The sequence below is a fragment of the Lutra lutra genome, chromosome 9 (assembly GCF_902655055.1).
Source record: "Lutra lutra chromosome 9, mLutLut1.2, whole genome shotgun sequence".
NCBI classification, from domain to species: Eukaryota; Metazoa; Chordata; class Mammalia; order Carnivora; family Mustelidae; genus Lutra; species Lutra lutra.
Window position 1 is genome coordinate 131,741,080 of NC_062286.1, and position 15,795 is coordinate 131,756,874.

Genomic DNA, 15,795 nt, shown 5'->3' on the forward strand with positions numbered 1-15,795 from the left:
CTGCCTTCGGCTTGGGTCCTGGGATTGAGCCCCATATCGGGCTCTCTGCCCAGTGGGGAGCCTGCTTCACCCTCTCTCTCTGCGTGCCTCTTTGCCTACTTGCGATCACTCTCTCTGTCAAATAAATAAAATCTAAAAGAATAAAATAAAATAAAAGTGCAGACGTCAAATACGAAGAGGGTTCGGAGCCTAGAACTTCAGACCTATGTGGTCTTGTCTCCCAGAGGGAGTGGCCCTCTAACCAGCATGCAAGGGGGAGGCAGCATGAGAACAGGCTGACTGTTGGCCCTCTGGCTGGATCAGACCCCAGAAGTTTGGCCAAAATTCTCACTTCTGGCTTCCTTTAAAAACTCATTCCTACCTGGTCATAATGAGCTTGAGCTGAAGGAAAAATGAACCCCTTTGAAAGTGAGCGTGTCTTTTCTCACCTTGCCATAGTCCCCACCATTCCCTATGTGTTCCCCTCAGCTATCTGAGCCCCTCTCTGTCTGCTGGGCTCACCTCTGCCCACAGCATAGACGCACGGCGGGGCAGCTCCACGGATCTGGAAGCACAAAGCCTCTGGATGGTCGGGAACTTTGATGATCCTGCGCCAGGTAGAAGCAGCAGTAAGAGAAAGCAGCATTTTACCTAGGAGCCCAGGAGCCCCTGTCTCCCAGACTTTGGGGAAATCCAGCCCAAAGGTGTAGCAATGCCAGACTCTGGGTTCCCAAAGAGACAGACAAACCTCATTTAACCGGAGCCCATACCTCCCAGGATCTTTAATGACTCAGAACCACCCGTCCTGCCCTTGGAGACTGAATCCACACACAGAAATCCCAGGTCACCCTCCTAATGCCTTCTCTGTCACCCTCTCAGTGAGAGGGGGCCCCCGGGTGTTCAAACCAGCTCCTCGGGCAGCAAATATTTTGTTCAACAATCACAGATGGGAGGGTGAGAAGTGACCCAGAACACCTTGGTGCTGACTCCAGAAAAATGCCGAGTGTCCCCTAGAGAACACAATTTGAAAGGCCAGGTCTGGGCCATTCCGCAAGTGGGAGGCCAGAGCAGAGTGAGCAGCACCCGCCCGAGGCTGTGCGGTGGCTGACACTGTCCCAGTGGCTTCCATGCAGCTATGTGCTTCCCCGTCAAGGGAGTGCACCCCACGGTGGGGCTCTGGATCATCCTCCCATCCCCACCTGCCAGATAAAACCATCTCGGGAGCCTGTTCTCGAACCTGAGGCACTTCCAGAACTTGACGCAGGCACATTCCCCTGGGTGATTTCTGCCACTTCCACATACGAAACTATCAATCATCTTCCCTAAATTGGCTCGCCTTTCTCTCTGAACGAATCACAGTTAAAACTTTCAATCACTCCCCTCAATAGAAAACCAGGAGCCTTTGCCTTAAATAGAAGAGAGAAATAAAACCCAAATGCACAATGTCTAAAATAGAAAATGCTTCTCCCCGCACCTATATCTGGCATCGACCACTTCTCACCACCTCCACGGCCGCCACATAGCCTCCTCGCCACTCCCCCACTTCCACCTTTGCCCCTGACTAGCTAGTCTCCACCTGCAGCCGGGGGACTCTTCCCAGAAGCTGTGTCACATTATGTCTTGCCTCTGCTCAGAACCTTCCGGCGGCTCCATGGTCCTTACCGTGGGCACGAAGTCCTACAAGGCCTGGCCTCCCTTGTCTGGTCGACCTCATCACCTGCCCTTCCCTCTCCCTCACTCTGCTCCACCCCATCAGCCTCTTCACTGTTCCTCAAAGATACAAGCCACGGTTCCACCCCAGGACCTTTGCACTGGCTGTCTCCTCTGCCAGGAACACTCTTCCTCCCCTTGACTCTCTCCCTTCCCTTCTCGGTTTTCACCTCAGTTCACCACAGCATCTCCCTGGCTGCCATCCCTCCACATAGGCTCTCTTATTTCCCAGCTGGAGAGACTGGCCCAGGCTTACTACCACCTGGTTCACTATGTCTCTCACGTCTCTGTTTTGTTTTTTTGTGTGTCTCCTGCCCCACCTCCACCTAGACTGAGAGGTATGAAGGGTAGGAATGTGTCCATCCAGACATGCCTGCATCCCCAGGGCCTGGAACGCCAGTCAGCACATAGTAGGTGTTCAGTAAACATCTCCTGAATGGATGAAAGTAGCAGCCTCGTGTCACATGCCCTAGAATGGGCCCCATCCACAGGGAACCAGGACAGCTCGGGCCCCCACCACCACTCCTGGCGCTCAGGCAACTCCTTAGGCCAAGAGGAAGACGGGCCGGACACCCCATCATGGTGACACTCACTCTTTGGCCTTGATGGCTACCAGGAGGCGCAGTGGGCGGCGGGAGCAAAAAGACTGGTTGAGGATGGACTCCACCTCCGCAAAGGGCCTCAGGAACACCAGATCCTCGTTGATGGAGTAGATCTTCCTCCCCACCTGCAGGCCGGCCATCTTGGCGGAGATGGAGGAGACACGCATACGTCACTAGCCTCCCTTCCTCCTCACCTCGGAGCCCTGGCTGCATTCTGGCAGCACACAGCCAGCCCAGGGACCAAGCACGCCCCGAGTGAGTCCCCCAGGGCAACCCCGCTCCCCGCTGTGGTGAGCAGTTAAGAAACCAGCTTTTGTCCTGCGCCTCCCCACAGGGCAACGAGGGGAGCCGGTGGAGTACAGGCTGGGAGAGCAGCCCGAGCAGGGGGCTCACTCGCGGCTCCCCCGAGAGAGCGCAGGGGAGCCCGCCCTGGCCTGAGCGTGCCCATAGGACCACCAGCAGGGAGGAACCACGGACACTGCGGGTGGCCCCCTGGAGGTCTCACCTCAGCCAGCGAGCCCCGCTGGACTGACTTCACCACCACGGCTTTGTTCTTCTCCTCGATGTCAAAGCCATAGTCCTCCTCCTGGGGCAGGATCTGAGGGCCCAAGGCAGGAGAGACCTGGTGAGATGCTGAGGGGTGACCGGCAGCCAGTGCCCCCCTCGGTCCCCACGAGACCGTGATCCTACCAGCTCCGCGTGCCCCAGCCCTCCAGTGACTAGGGGTGCATGACAGCATGAACTTAAATACAAAGAGCACCCAGTACACAGTAGGTGCTCAATATATACCTGTCCAGGGAGGACACACCACCTAGCTCACACCTCAGCCTGGTGCTAATCATGTCCTTTTTACTTTTCACTCCTGTCCCCCCTTTCTCCTCCCAACACGAGCACCAAGTCTGCTCCATTATACCACCACTGACCCCCATCGGCAGGCAAACTGTACATGCTCAGTAACAATCCACTGGCTTTATGAATAAAACAGATCCAACAATGTCCGGCCACCAAGAACTTGGGGACATGAAAGATGTTTAGGGAGGAACAGTCCTTCCCACTGCAGGGTGGCAGGCAGGTTGGGAAGTCTGGGGGTTCTCTGGGCAGGGGGAATGCCAGGGAAATGCATTTATTTGTTCAACAAATATTTGCTGAGCTGCTGCCTGTGATGCGAGCCAGGTGCTTCATGCGGCACCGGAAACAGTGCTGGATAAGACACAGAGTTCCTGCCCTGCTGCGGCCGACCATCTAGTGGGGAAGCCAGACTACAGACAAATGAGTAAGGAAATACAGAACGTGATGCAGGAAATGTATCTACATAGGTGTGGCCTCCAGGCATTGTAGGATTCTCCTAACCTGGAGGGTTTTGGCAACTATAAAGAGTCTGAGTTCAAATAAAGCTCTTAAAGGGACAGACTGGTGTGGCAGGGGTCCCAGAGGAGGAGTTAGCTAAGACCTGAATGAAATGAGGAAGAGAACTTTATGAAACTGGAAAAAGTGTTCCAGGCAGAGGGCACAGAACGTGCAAAGGCCCTGGTCAGGCCCATAGTACTCGAGGATAAGACAGGAGATTAGAGTGGCTGGGGTTGGGTGAAGGAAGGGAAAACACAGGAGGTAAAGCTGGAGAGATAGGGAGAGTTTTATAGACCATGATGAGAGACTGGATTTCATCCCAAGTGTGATAGGGAGCACGGGTGGGCTTTATAGTGGGAGAAATGGGAATCCCCATATTTATGGGATCCCTATAAGCATCACATGAGAGAAGTTAATGGTGCGGTCTTCCTATGAGTCGGACATCAGCCCCAACTCTGGCTGTGGCAGGAGATCTAAGCTGCTGAGCCTTCCTTTCGCCACCTCCTGTGGACCATGCATGAAGGCAGAGGCTGCTAGTCACCAGAAGGCAGAGAAACAGGACTTGGAGGGCTAGGCTGGGCAGATAACTGGGCGGGCTGGTAAACGTTCCCCTCAGCTGTAAGGGTATTTACAGCAACTGTACATGGACAGGGCGCCGCCGGCAGACCTAAGGCTTTGCAAAGGATCTGGGATGAGTCATTTCAGGGGCCAACATCTCTGCACGACACTAAACTGGGACGTGGGGTGGATGGAGGGGCAGATGGGGGAAGAAGGAAAGGAAAAGAAAGGGAGCCAGCAAGCCTGATCTCTCCATAAAGAAGGTAGTCTTGGCCCATGAAGTGTAGAAGCCCCATCCTCAGGTGCTCCAAGTCGAGCCCAACTTCTCTAGCCGTTATCGGCAGGTTGCCTGGCTCCCGAGCTGCAGCCAGGCCCAGGGAGGCAGGGGTAGCCCTTGCCCTCTGCTCCTACCAGCAGGCGCTTGGCCAGGATGTTCTCCACCAGCTTGAAGTCGTTGCGAAGCTGTTTGTTCTTGCTGCTGGTTCCCTCCATCTCCTCGTCTGCGTGGAAGCGGAAGTACTGGGACTCATCCTTGAACTCACTCTTCTCCAGCACTGCAAAGCCACAGACATGCAGCACACGGTCAGGCTCGGAGAGAAGGCTCAGCAGCATTTGCCAGCTGGCAACCACAGGCCGGAGCCAACCCCGAGACAAGTTTGCTTTGGCAAGCATGGTGTTTTATTAAAGGGAATCATGTGCCAACGCTAACGGGTGAGGATACTTCGCACAGATGTCTGGCTTTCTGACTTCTCTTGAAAAGTCTGAACTCGCCCCACCTGCTATAAAACACATATTACAAAGCCGCAGGAACAAAAACAGTGTGGAATTATGGCAGAAACAGATAAAGAGCCAGGGGAAGAAAACGGAAATCACATAAGAGGACCGTGTATTTATGGGAACTTAGCCTATGATGATGATGATCACAGGGAGGACTGCAGAGCATGTCGGGAAAAACTGACTCACTGCGGGGAGAAAAATAAAATTGGATCCCTACCTCAAACCATGTATCACAATAAATTCCTGATGGATTAAAGACCTAAATATGAACAGGGAAAATAACACTCACCAAACAAAATGCAAAATATCTTTGCCTAGGGCAGAAAAAGATTTCATACATGAACCCCCCCCAAAAAGCAGTATCATGAAATTAAGGACTTCAGTTCAATGACAAGACCATAGGCAAATGGCAGATTCAAAATGTCTAAAGCTAACAAGGAATAAATATCTTGAACATAAAACAAACACCAACAAATCCACCAGAGGCAGCTGGGAAACCACAATGAGACACTTCAGAAGGAGGATTAGCAAGCTCACGCCCTATAAGCCAGAGCCCGCCCACTGCCTCTTTTTATAAATAAAGTTTTATTAAAACACAACCACATCTATTTATTTACTTATTGTCTGGAGCTGCTTTCATTCCACAGTGACTGACAGAGATGACTGTGAAAGGCTGTATGGCCCACAAAGCCTACAATATTTACTATTTGGGCCTTGACAGGCCCAAAATAGGAGAAAACAGAAGTTTTCTGACCTCTGTTCTAGAAGGCGGGAAAATGGATACAAAAAACCAGTCACAACCAGCATGTGGTCTGGGCCCTGTGGGTTAGAATTTAACTAAGTCTCTTCCAGTGCTGGGCACGGTGGGGATGCAGGCTTAGGTTACGAGGATGGACTGGCTGTACCCCTTTTATAGGTAGGGAGACTAAGGCCCAGAGAAGCTAAAAGAACTGTGCATGGTCACAGAGCGGGCAGGACAGGGGCAGGGGAGAATTGCGGCAAGGGGGAAATCTAGGCTCGGTGGGGGAAAGGCAGTGTCAGCTGCCTAAGGTTCGAAATGTCCCCACCATCCCTGAAGACGGAGGCTGTCTACAGATTTGGTGACTACATGAAAAGCAGGAGGCGATCCTTTCTTTCTCCTTCCTTCCCAGGACCTTGAGCTGTTTGCGTCTTCCTCCCATCACCCCCACTACCTCTTTGGAGAAAACAGACACGTAAATTGCTGTTTTTGCCCAGAACAGGGGAGCCAGGCCCCAGGGGCCGGCTGGCTTCACATCCACTATAAACACGAGGCGGACAGACTCTGAGAGTGGGAGGAGGAAGTACCATGTTGCGTCTTGGCTGAAATGTCTGTCTGGGGAAAGAGCTGGAATCCCCCAGTCCAGAACCACAGCCAGGTGAGGTCCCACCACCCACTGATGCAGGTTTCCCTCAAGGCCACCGGCAGGGCTCAGACCCCTCAGATCCTCTGGGCCTCTCCGAGCCTCCACGTGTTCATCTGGGGGGACCCCGGCAGCACCAACTTCCAGAGGGATGGGGGATGAGACAGTAGCTTCAGCTTCCCCATATGTGCTTAAAGACACTTCAGGGCCCGGGAGCTCAGGTCAGACGCCGGGGAGGGCCCACCCGGGCCCCACCGCCACCCTCTGCTCTGCCCCCTAACCTGTATTTTGCAGCAGCCACAACCCTGGGATTTGGCCCTTTTCTATTTTGGCTTATTTCTGAGTTCGTGGCAGGGAACGGGGGAGTAGGGGCTACGCCCTGCAGTTTCTGTCCCTGAGGGGCCCCGAGGGTGTTGGCACTGCCTGGGAGTCACCCTCCCCCACACCCCGACCCGCAGAACGTCCTCAGCCAGCAGCCTTCCCAGAATAGCGGCAGGGGTGGACCCCTAATTACTTTCACCCACAAATGAGAGGTTCTGCCCAGCTGATCGGCGGGAAGGATGGAGCTGTCAGAGGGCCCCGCAGGGAACAGAGCGGCTTCTGGGAATGAAGGACTTTGGTGACAGGAGCTGATGGACAGGAATGACTCTGGCTGGGCCTGACCTGCCCATCTTCGCTGGCGAAACGGGCAGCTGGGAGTGCGTCCTAATGCCTAACCCCACAGAGGCATGGGCACGCTGAGCTCAGAGGAAGAGGGGATCCAGTGGCAAGATGAGGAAACAGAGGCCCAGAGAGGCACAGAGGTTTACTGGGAGTCAGCTGAGTCAGGGCTGGAACAAGGCAGGGGATACGCTGGCACACCTCGCATCCTGTTGAAGGGACAGCAAACCCACAGCGAGACTAGGGGTGGAAAACTACGGCCCACTGCCTGTGTTTCTAAATAAAGTTTTACTGGCACACAGCCATGCCCACTTATTGAAGTACTGCCTGTAGCAGCTTCAATGCTGTGATGGCTGAGTTGAGCTGTGACCGACCCCGTGGGCTACAAAGCCTGAAATATTTAATATCTGGTCCTTCGCAGGGAGGGTTTGCTAACCTCTGAGCTGGAGCACAAAGCGGAAGCTGGGAGAAGGAATGACCAAGAGACCTTCTAGAATCTCACCCCTCTGCTGCCACCACCAGGGCCCAAGCCACGGCAACCCTCCCCTGGGGTCAGAATGGCTTCTGCACTGGCCTCTCGACTTCCACCCTCAGCCCCACAGACACGCTCCATGGCCCTCCTCTGCTCAGAACCCTGCCGGGACTCCCAGCGCACTGGAGTGAAAGCCAAAGTCCTCCTCACACGCCCACACTGCCCCGGAACACAGGCTGATCTCAGTGCTTGGTGCGCACACACGAGGCCGTGAGCTCCCGAGGACGGGACTCCGGTCTGCCCTGCTCACTGCTCTGTCCCGGGAGCCTAGCACGGTGCCCGCCCTGGGAAGGCAAGGGCTGGGGGTGAGCAGCAGGAACGACGACACGAGGGAAGCACGGCATTAGTCTGACAGGGAGAGAACAGCGCCGTGAAGAAGCGTGAATCTGGGCCAAGCGTGGAGAGAGGACGGAGAGGAGCTGTGCGGCCCTGGTGCTGGGGGAGGCCTCGGGAGGTGCGAACCAAACAGAAACACCGAGTAAGTCGGGGGTGTGAGGCAGGTAGGGTACCCCAGGCCAGGGAAAATGCAAGAGCCAAGGCCCCGGGGAGTGTTCTAGAAGGAGAAGAAAGGCTGGTTGCTCGGAGTTAAGTCTACCCGCCCTGCTGAAAGGGTAGGAGCCTCAGGGCTCCCCCAGGGCCAGCAAGTGGGAAGGTCACAGAGCTCAGTGATGGAGTGTGCGGCCCGTGAAGCCGGCCAGCCTGGGTTCAAATCCCAGCTCCTACTTGCTGTGTGAACTTGAGCCGCTGTCTTATCTGGGCTTCCATTTCCTCGATTATAAATAAGGATGATATTAATACCAACATCAAAGGCTCAATTCGGGATTAAACTAACGAACACATGGGGAGTGCTCAGGAGGGGGCCAGACACACGGCATATCAACTGCTGTGTTAATTTGAAATGGTGGCACTGGAACCCATTCCTCCCTCCTGCCCACGTTCCCACCTCAGGATCATCTCAGGACTGCCCACCTCTCTACCCCTCCTCCGTGCTTCTCTGGTGAGAAGGAGAGAGACTTATCTAAGGGGTCAGGCCCGGAAAAGCGGTGTGAACGTCCCTGCCCGGCTCCCTTCCTCTCTCACTTACAACCTGCCTGCGCTCTGTCCCCACAGACCCCTCTCTTCTCCTCCATGTGGAAGCCCGTGGGCCAGCCCCGCATGATCTAACCTCACTGCCCACCCGGAGGTCATGTCCCATCCAGGAGAAGGGCCCAGGAAGCCCATAGATTTGACCTCAAAGCAAGTCCATTTTCTCAGCCAACCATTACCAGTCATCTTGGTCCCTACTGAAGCCCTGAGGGGATGTCACCATCAGGGCAGAAGAGGGAGGGGCGTGGGGTGGGCTTCCTGAGCCACCCCAAGCCCCCCTCGGTCTACAGGCCCACAGAGCCGGCATCTAGCCTGGGCTCCTCCGTGGGCAGGCTGAGCACCTCCAGCCCACCACTTGCTCTCTCGGGGCCTCTGGGCCCCCATGAAATGCCCCAGGGACCAGGGTCCCTACTAGCTTTTGTGTTCCAGGGCAAACCGCCCCCAACCCGGGAGGCTGGGCTGAAGGGAAGGGGCAAATTACCGTGGTGCATGAAGCCATTGTTACACAGGCCCACGCCAAGCGCCACCGCCTCCTCCCGCGTCTGGCAGTCACCCTGGAACGGAACAAGAAGGGGAAGGTGTTAGGTGCACTGACACTGGAAGGGCTGAGCGAGGCTGCGAAAAGCCCACCATCACCCTGAGAATGGAGGCGCCACAGGGGCAGGGATCTGTGTCTGTTTTGCATACCGCGGTACTGACCAAACACGTCTATGACTATTAGGAATAAACCCCACACAAGAAAATCAATAGCAGCTGAGATAAAGCCACTGTGTATCGTGCCATAAATACCACAAAGGAGAAATGAAGATCTGATGTGGCAGATATTGTTGGCTGCCTAGGAATAACCCTTTCACCAATACCACACTAGCAATGAAGCTGTCACTATTGAAGCCAGCAACATATCCATCTAGGGGTTCACAAAGCCCAGCTCCCTTGCAGTGAGAGGTGGCCAATGAGATATAAGCAGAAATCACTGGTAGGGAGCTCTGGAAAAACCTGTTGTCCCTGGTCCTTCTTTTTTCTTCCTCCTCCTCCTTGGAACAAAGATGTGATGGCTGGAGCTCCTGCAGTCATCCTAGACCACAATACCAAGGACCAAAATATGCTAAGGATGGCAGAGCAGGAAGAGAGACAGACCCGAAGGTCTCCTGAGGCTGCCCTAGCAGCTCTAGCCCACCCACCTCTAGGCTTCTCTCACAGCAAAGGAAAATCAACTCCTAATTTATATCAGCCTCTGTAGCTAGGATCTTTGATGCTAGCAATGAAGTCCAAGTCCTAACTGACCTAGCTATAGCCAGCGAGATACCTGGGGAAGGCTACCAGGGGATTCTGGAAAATACCTTCCTCCCTGAAAAAAGAGGAAAACAGTACCACATCCCCTACTGGGGACAAAGTCGCATGAGGAAGTGACTGATATATGTAGGTCTAAGGGGCTATCCAGTGACCAAGGTGGCAGACGATGCTGTGGACAGCAGAGTGAAGGACAGAAGGTTCTTGACATGTGGCATGACTGGTATGGGGCACAATTATCTGCTCAGGCAACCATTTAGTTGGGTTTTCTGTTGTTGCAAAGGAACACACTCCTAACCAGTACAGCTGAAGTCCGCTTCACCTCTCAGGGCTTTTCCAAGGAAGTGACGTCCAACCCAAAACTGAAGTTATGGATGGTCATGGCCCCTAGGGCCCGTCTTTGGGGCTGACTCTCCCACGTGGAATGTCGTCTTGGTGGGAGAGCTCCTCAGTTTTTCTCACACAACTGCCCCACCACCATCAACCCAGGCCAGGATTGAGGACACACGGTCCATGCCGAACTATGGTGATGCCCTCTGCCCCAGGAACGCAACTGGAGGAGGAACCCAAGGACAGGGAACAGCTGGTGTGGTTCTCCCCACAGTGCCCCAAAGAAGGGGCCCTTGGCACCCGCTCCCAAAACGCTGGGCACTTCCTGGTGCCAGTGCTTTCTGAGGCTGGGTCCTGGGTCTCCCCTAACTCTGTGGGTGCTCTTTACCCTTTCCCATCTTCTCTTTTCTTCCCCCTTTCCTTTAGCTAGCCAGAATCTGTTTCTGGTCCGTGCAAACCCCACAATCTCAGTTCATCAGGGAAACCATGTGAGTTGTGTGGCACAGTAGGGGATGCGGGGGATGGGCGGAACAGCTGGGTCGCAGACAGAGAAAACAGCATGGACAAAGGTCCAGGGGTGAGACAAAGCCTGCGTCACAAAAGGCAGCCTCGCCACCAGGGAGGGGGTGAATGCGCTCCATTAGGACAAGGCGTTTAATCTGCTGTGTTCCCTGCGGAATCCCAATGGCTTAGAATTCAGGCCTGGCATACAGGAGGTGCTCAATAAATATCTGGCGATTCAATAAAGTTGCTGTCAGCAGGGGCCAAATCATGTAGGAGCTTGTGGCCACAATCAGTGAGCTTCAGCTACACTCAGATGGCCACGGGGCCTGGCAACCGCTCATGGAACGGACTCCCGAAGCAAGAAGGGGTTTCAAGAAGCCATCGCCTCGACTGTCCCTCACCTACTCTGCCAGCCACCGAGGGGCCAGGGAGACACCTGCCCAGCTAAAGGAGAAACAAATGCCAGGGGCTGCAGGACTCAGAGCACGGGGCCTGAGGGAGCCATTGGCCTCCGGATGTCACGCCTTGGCCGACTCGAGGAAGAAAAATCTCTCCCGTGGGACCCCAGGCCAGCAGCCGGAAGGCTGTGTGCACAGAGCCCAGCCAGGGCAGGCGGCTGTCCATGCGAGAGGCGGCATCCGGAGCGGCCGCCCCCAGCTGCACGGGGCCAGCAGGGGAGGCACAGCCGGGGCCCAGGTGGCGAGCAGGCGCCCGCTCCGCAGCGTGGGAGGCCCCCGGCAGGCGTCTGGGGCCCACCTGGCTTTCTGAGGCACTCACAGTCTGGGCTGCCAGCCATCCCTGTCCCCCTTCCCACAGGGAGGACCCACAGGGAGGCTCCTAAAGTTAGAACAAGAACAGGATTCTCAAGTTAACCATGGAATACGCTGACCCTGGACACCTGAAAAGTAAGTCCCCTACCCCACATCCCACCAAGTTGTGGGAAAACCTCAAATCACCATTTTCTCCCCTCCCGGAGGAAGGCACAGGCACACACAGCCCTGTCCCGCTGCGCCGCCACGCTCCCCTCACCTCCGCCACCCGCCCACTAGCCCCCGTGCTGGTGCTCCAGCCATGCTGGCCGCCTTGCTAGTCCTTTCACAAACTACGTGCCCCCACCTCAGGGCCTTTGCACTTGCTCCTTCCTCCCCCTGGAAGGCCCTGTCCTGGCTTTGTTAAGTCTCAGTGCCCGAGTCAGCTCCTCAGAGGACAACCTAAGGTAGCCCCCCAGCCCCCACTCCCCACCCCCACGCATCCTCTCAACCAATGTTCATCCATTTCTACTCCCATGACCTTGCATGATACCAGTGCTGCACTTGCCACAGTCTGAAACAAACTCCTCCCTTCCCGCCACCGCTCTCAGGAGAATCAGCACCAAGGATTCCTGGTCCTTGGGGTCCCTCCTGATAAGTGGGTGTGGTTTAACGTCTGTCCCTCACTAGAACATCAGTGGGCCGCAGTGATGCCCATCAAGGTGACCCACCTCCCCAATGGCACTCAGCACTCAGGGAGCCACAAAACATCTCTACCCAGAACCACCTGGGATGCCAGTGGCAAAGGCAGAGCTAGGCCGGGTGACAGAACACTCCGGGGGGGCGGGTAATGGACCCAGGGCTGTGGGAGGCTCCCTGCCCATGACTTGGGAAGCCCCAGGACAATGTCCACAGATGCCTCTTATTGACCCGCAGCATACCAGGTGCTGCACCATCTCCCTCCTCGTCTTGAGGGTCAACCCAGAGGCGGTCACTCCCCTTAATCCCATTTAACAGATGAAGAGCCTGGGGCACAGACGGGCTTGCACTTGCCCTAGGTTACACCGTGAGAAAGGAATTCTTTCGGGGCCAGGCCCTTCTCCCCACCACCATGTTATGGAAACAGAGGCTCCAAGAGGACAAGTTAGTTGCACATCGTTGGGGCCAGGGCTCCGGACATGTGCCCATGGATGCTTTCTTTCCTCTGCCGGTGCCTCGAGCCACCAGCCCGCTGCGTCCCCAGAACCTGAACCAGTGCCCAGTACACAGTAGGTGCTCAAAGAAAGGGAGAAGCTAATTAGCCCTCTTGTTGACTTGCTCCACACCCTCCCCTGACTGCTCATTTTAAATACTGCCAAAGCTGACCAGGAACGGAGTGTCTGGCATGCCAATCCTGCCCCGCCCTCCACCCACCCATGGGGGAGTCCAGTGGTCACCCCAAAGACAGTGCCTTCCCGCATCAGAGGAGAATTCTTGATCTTCCCAGGCAACTGGGGACTCCTCCCCCAGTCTCCCAATCCCCGTAAAGTGTACCTCCCGCCTCCCAGCGCATCAAAGCCCCAGGACACATCCTTGCCTCCTATCCTGCTCCATAGCAGCACACCCCGTGCACCCCATCTCCAGGCATTTCTCAGACCCACTGACATCTCAGCATCTCGGGGACCCATCTCACTCCCAACTCAGGCCGGGGACTCACCACTTAGGGCAGAGCCCACATCACGCTTCAGAACCCACACACAGCTGTGAGCACCAGTGGAGCTTGGGAGTGTGGCTTAAGGCCACAGAAAGGGCCGAGCTGGGGAGAAGCAGCCGTTTCCGAGAGCCCGGACCCAGGCAGGTCTAGGCTCCAAGCAAAGAACCTAAACCACAAAGGAAATCACCCCGTGTCACCCTCACCTGGAACGGAACACTCCAGAGGCGGGACTCCATGGATTCGCCCCCCCCACCCTGCCCCCTACCCTACCCCCGACCCCCTGCTGGTTGTTTCCTGATCTCACTGTCCCTGCGCCCCCAAACCTCCTGCAGGTTCTCCAGCCTTCCATATTCTCCAGCCTTCGGTACCACATGTAATTTGGAGCCACCTTGAATCCCTCGTGTGGGAGATAAGGAATTATAACAACCATCGCATTTACTGAGCAATTCCTCTGTGCCAGGTGCCAGTCTAAGCACTTTATGTGATTAACTCATTGAATCCTCAAAATAATCTAACAGGGAAGGTATTGTTTTTAGCTTTATTTTGCAGGTGTGGAAAGTGAGGCACAGAGAGGCTAAGAGGCTTGTCCAAGAGCACTCCGCTAGGAAGACGCAGAGCTGGGATCTGACCCAGGCCAGCCTGGCTACTAGAAATCAGGCGCATGCTGGGAGCTGGTTTCGGGAGCCGGAAGGGGAGGGCATTGCCGCACAGTGGTTAGCACTCTGCGCCTGCCAGATGTGCAAAACTGAATTCCAGTTCCAGGGCTGTTTTAAGACCTCCCGGGTCCTAGCATCCCACACCACAGCAAACACATTAAAATACACCCACATCCTACATTAAATATGCTGTTTGGGCCTGAAAATAATTTTTCAAGGATTTTTCTAAACCTGCTTTTGAAGTCATTTGGCACCAAGAAACATTTACTTTACAGATTGGCTACGATTTCTAGGCAATCATCAGGAATTGTGTGACATGAGAAAATCCCGCCAGCAAATTGTTTTCAAATGGAATGAGGTTTTTATGAAAGCTAAATTTAACAATTAAGGAGGCTGACATAAAGCTGCATTCTGTAAACATTTAAACACTTATCCGTTTTGATTTCACAGTTGTCTCCTCGTCTTTGGAGCCAATACGCTCTCTTTACAGATTTACAGATGAACACTCTCGCAAGCTCCCTGAAAAGTTCGAAGAACCGAGGTACAAGCAGGGTGAGGCAGGCCCATCCCAATCCCAGCTCTGCCGCTAAGGGGCTGTGTACCCTTGAACCAAGTGCTCAGCCTCTCTGGGTCCCAGTGCCCCTGTCTATAAATGGGCTGGAGGACTCCACGAGGTAATGCACAAAACCCAGCCAGAGGAAGCGCCCCGGGAGCAGGAGCCATGGGCCGGCAGACAGAAATGTCTGCAGCATCTCAGGGGAGCAAAAGCCTTCAGGAAGTTGCAGCAAAACCAAGGTGCTGCCCAGCCCTTGCCCCCTGGGCAACTTCCGCGAAAGGGGTAACTTGGCAAGCTCCCCGTGGAGGCTCCCGTCTGGTGCCTCAGCATGAGACTGACTTGTCCCAGCTCAGCCGGGACTGTCCCAGTTTTAACTGGAAGCCTCCAGTGGCAGCAACCAACCGTCCGTTAAGCAGACACTAATAGACGGATAATAATCAATGACAGATAAATCAAATGTGGGCGATCTGTGCGATGGAATATTAATCAGCTTCGCAAAGGAAGGCAATTCTGACCCAGGCCACCATGTGGATGGCCCTGAGGGCATGACGCTGAGTGCCGTCTGCCAGTCACAGAAGGACAAAGGCTGCGTGACCCTGCTCACGGGGGTACCCAGTGTGGCCAAGCACCTGGAGACAGAAAGCAGAAGCGAGGTTGCCAGGGGCCGCGGGGAGGGGCGAGAGGGGAGCTGGTGTTGACCTGGGACAGGGTTTTTAGTTCTGCAAGATGAAAGAGCTCTGGAGAGGGAGGGTGGGAATGGCTCCCAGCGATGTGAGGGGACGTCGGACGTCGGGTCACAAACAGCACGCTGAACCACGGTTATGACAGTTAAGTGTGATGTGTATTTTACACGAGTGAAAACTAGAGAAAAAACTGTTTAAAGCAACTTCAAGGCCGGCAGCCCGGTCAGCTCCTCGGTGCTGGGCAGAGTGAGCAGGCTGCTCCCGTGGGTCGGGGGGGACAGATCCCACAGGTTGGGGAACAGCTCCCATGGGCTGGGGGACAGCTCACCTGAGCCAGCAGCCAGTCCACGAGCTTGCTCCCAGGCAGCACGGACTTGTACGTCTTCAGGTGGTAATCACGGTCTCTGCGGGAGAAGGGAACACATGTGAGCGCACCGGGGAGCACAGGTCCCTGGGGCTCTCCCCAGGCACATGCTCTGATGTGTGGCATCTAAATTTCCCCCCGGGGCTCCTGGGTGGCTCAGTGGGTTAAAGCCTCTGCCTTCGGCTCGGGTCATGGTCCCGGGGTCCTGGGATTGAGCCCCACGTCAGGCTCTCTGCTTAGTGGGGAGCCTGCTTCCTCCTCTCTCTGCCTGCCTCTCTGCCTACTTGTGATCTCTCTCTGTCAAATGAATAAATAAAATCTTAAACCTCCCCCGCCC

At 55.2% G+C, this 15,795-nt stretch overlaps 1 protein-coding gene across 1 annotated transcript in view; it reads right to left on the reverse strand.

Annotated features, from left to right (window-relative positions):
• The window catches only part of PREX1 (phosphatidylinositol-3,4,5-trisphosphate dependent Rac exchange factor 1), a 176,695-nt gene that overhangs the window by 31,700 nt on the left and 129,200 nt on the right, over positions 1–15,795 (reverse strand). The window contains 6 exon segments of the mRNA XM_047744760.1: positions 502–587; positions 2,283–2,431; positions 2,797–2,889; positions 4,608–4,750; positions 9,115–9,187; positions 15,423–15,498. Of these exon segments, the coding sequence (XP_047600716.1) occupies positions 502–587; positions 2,283–2,431; positions 2,797–2,889; positions 4,608–4,750; positions 9,115–9,187; positions 15,423–15,498 (620 nt within the window).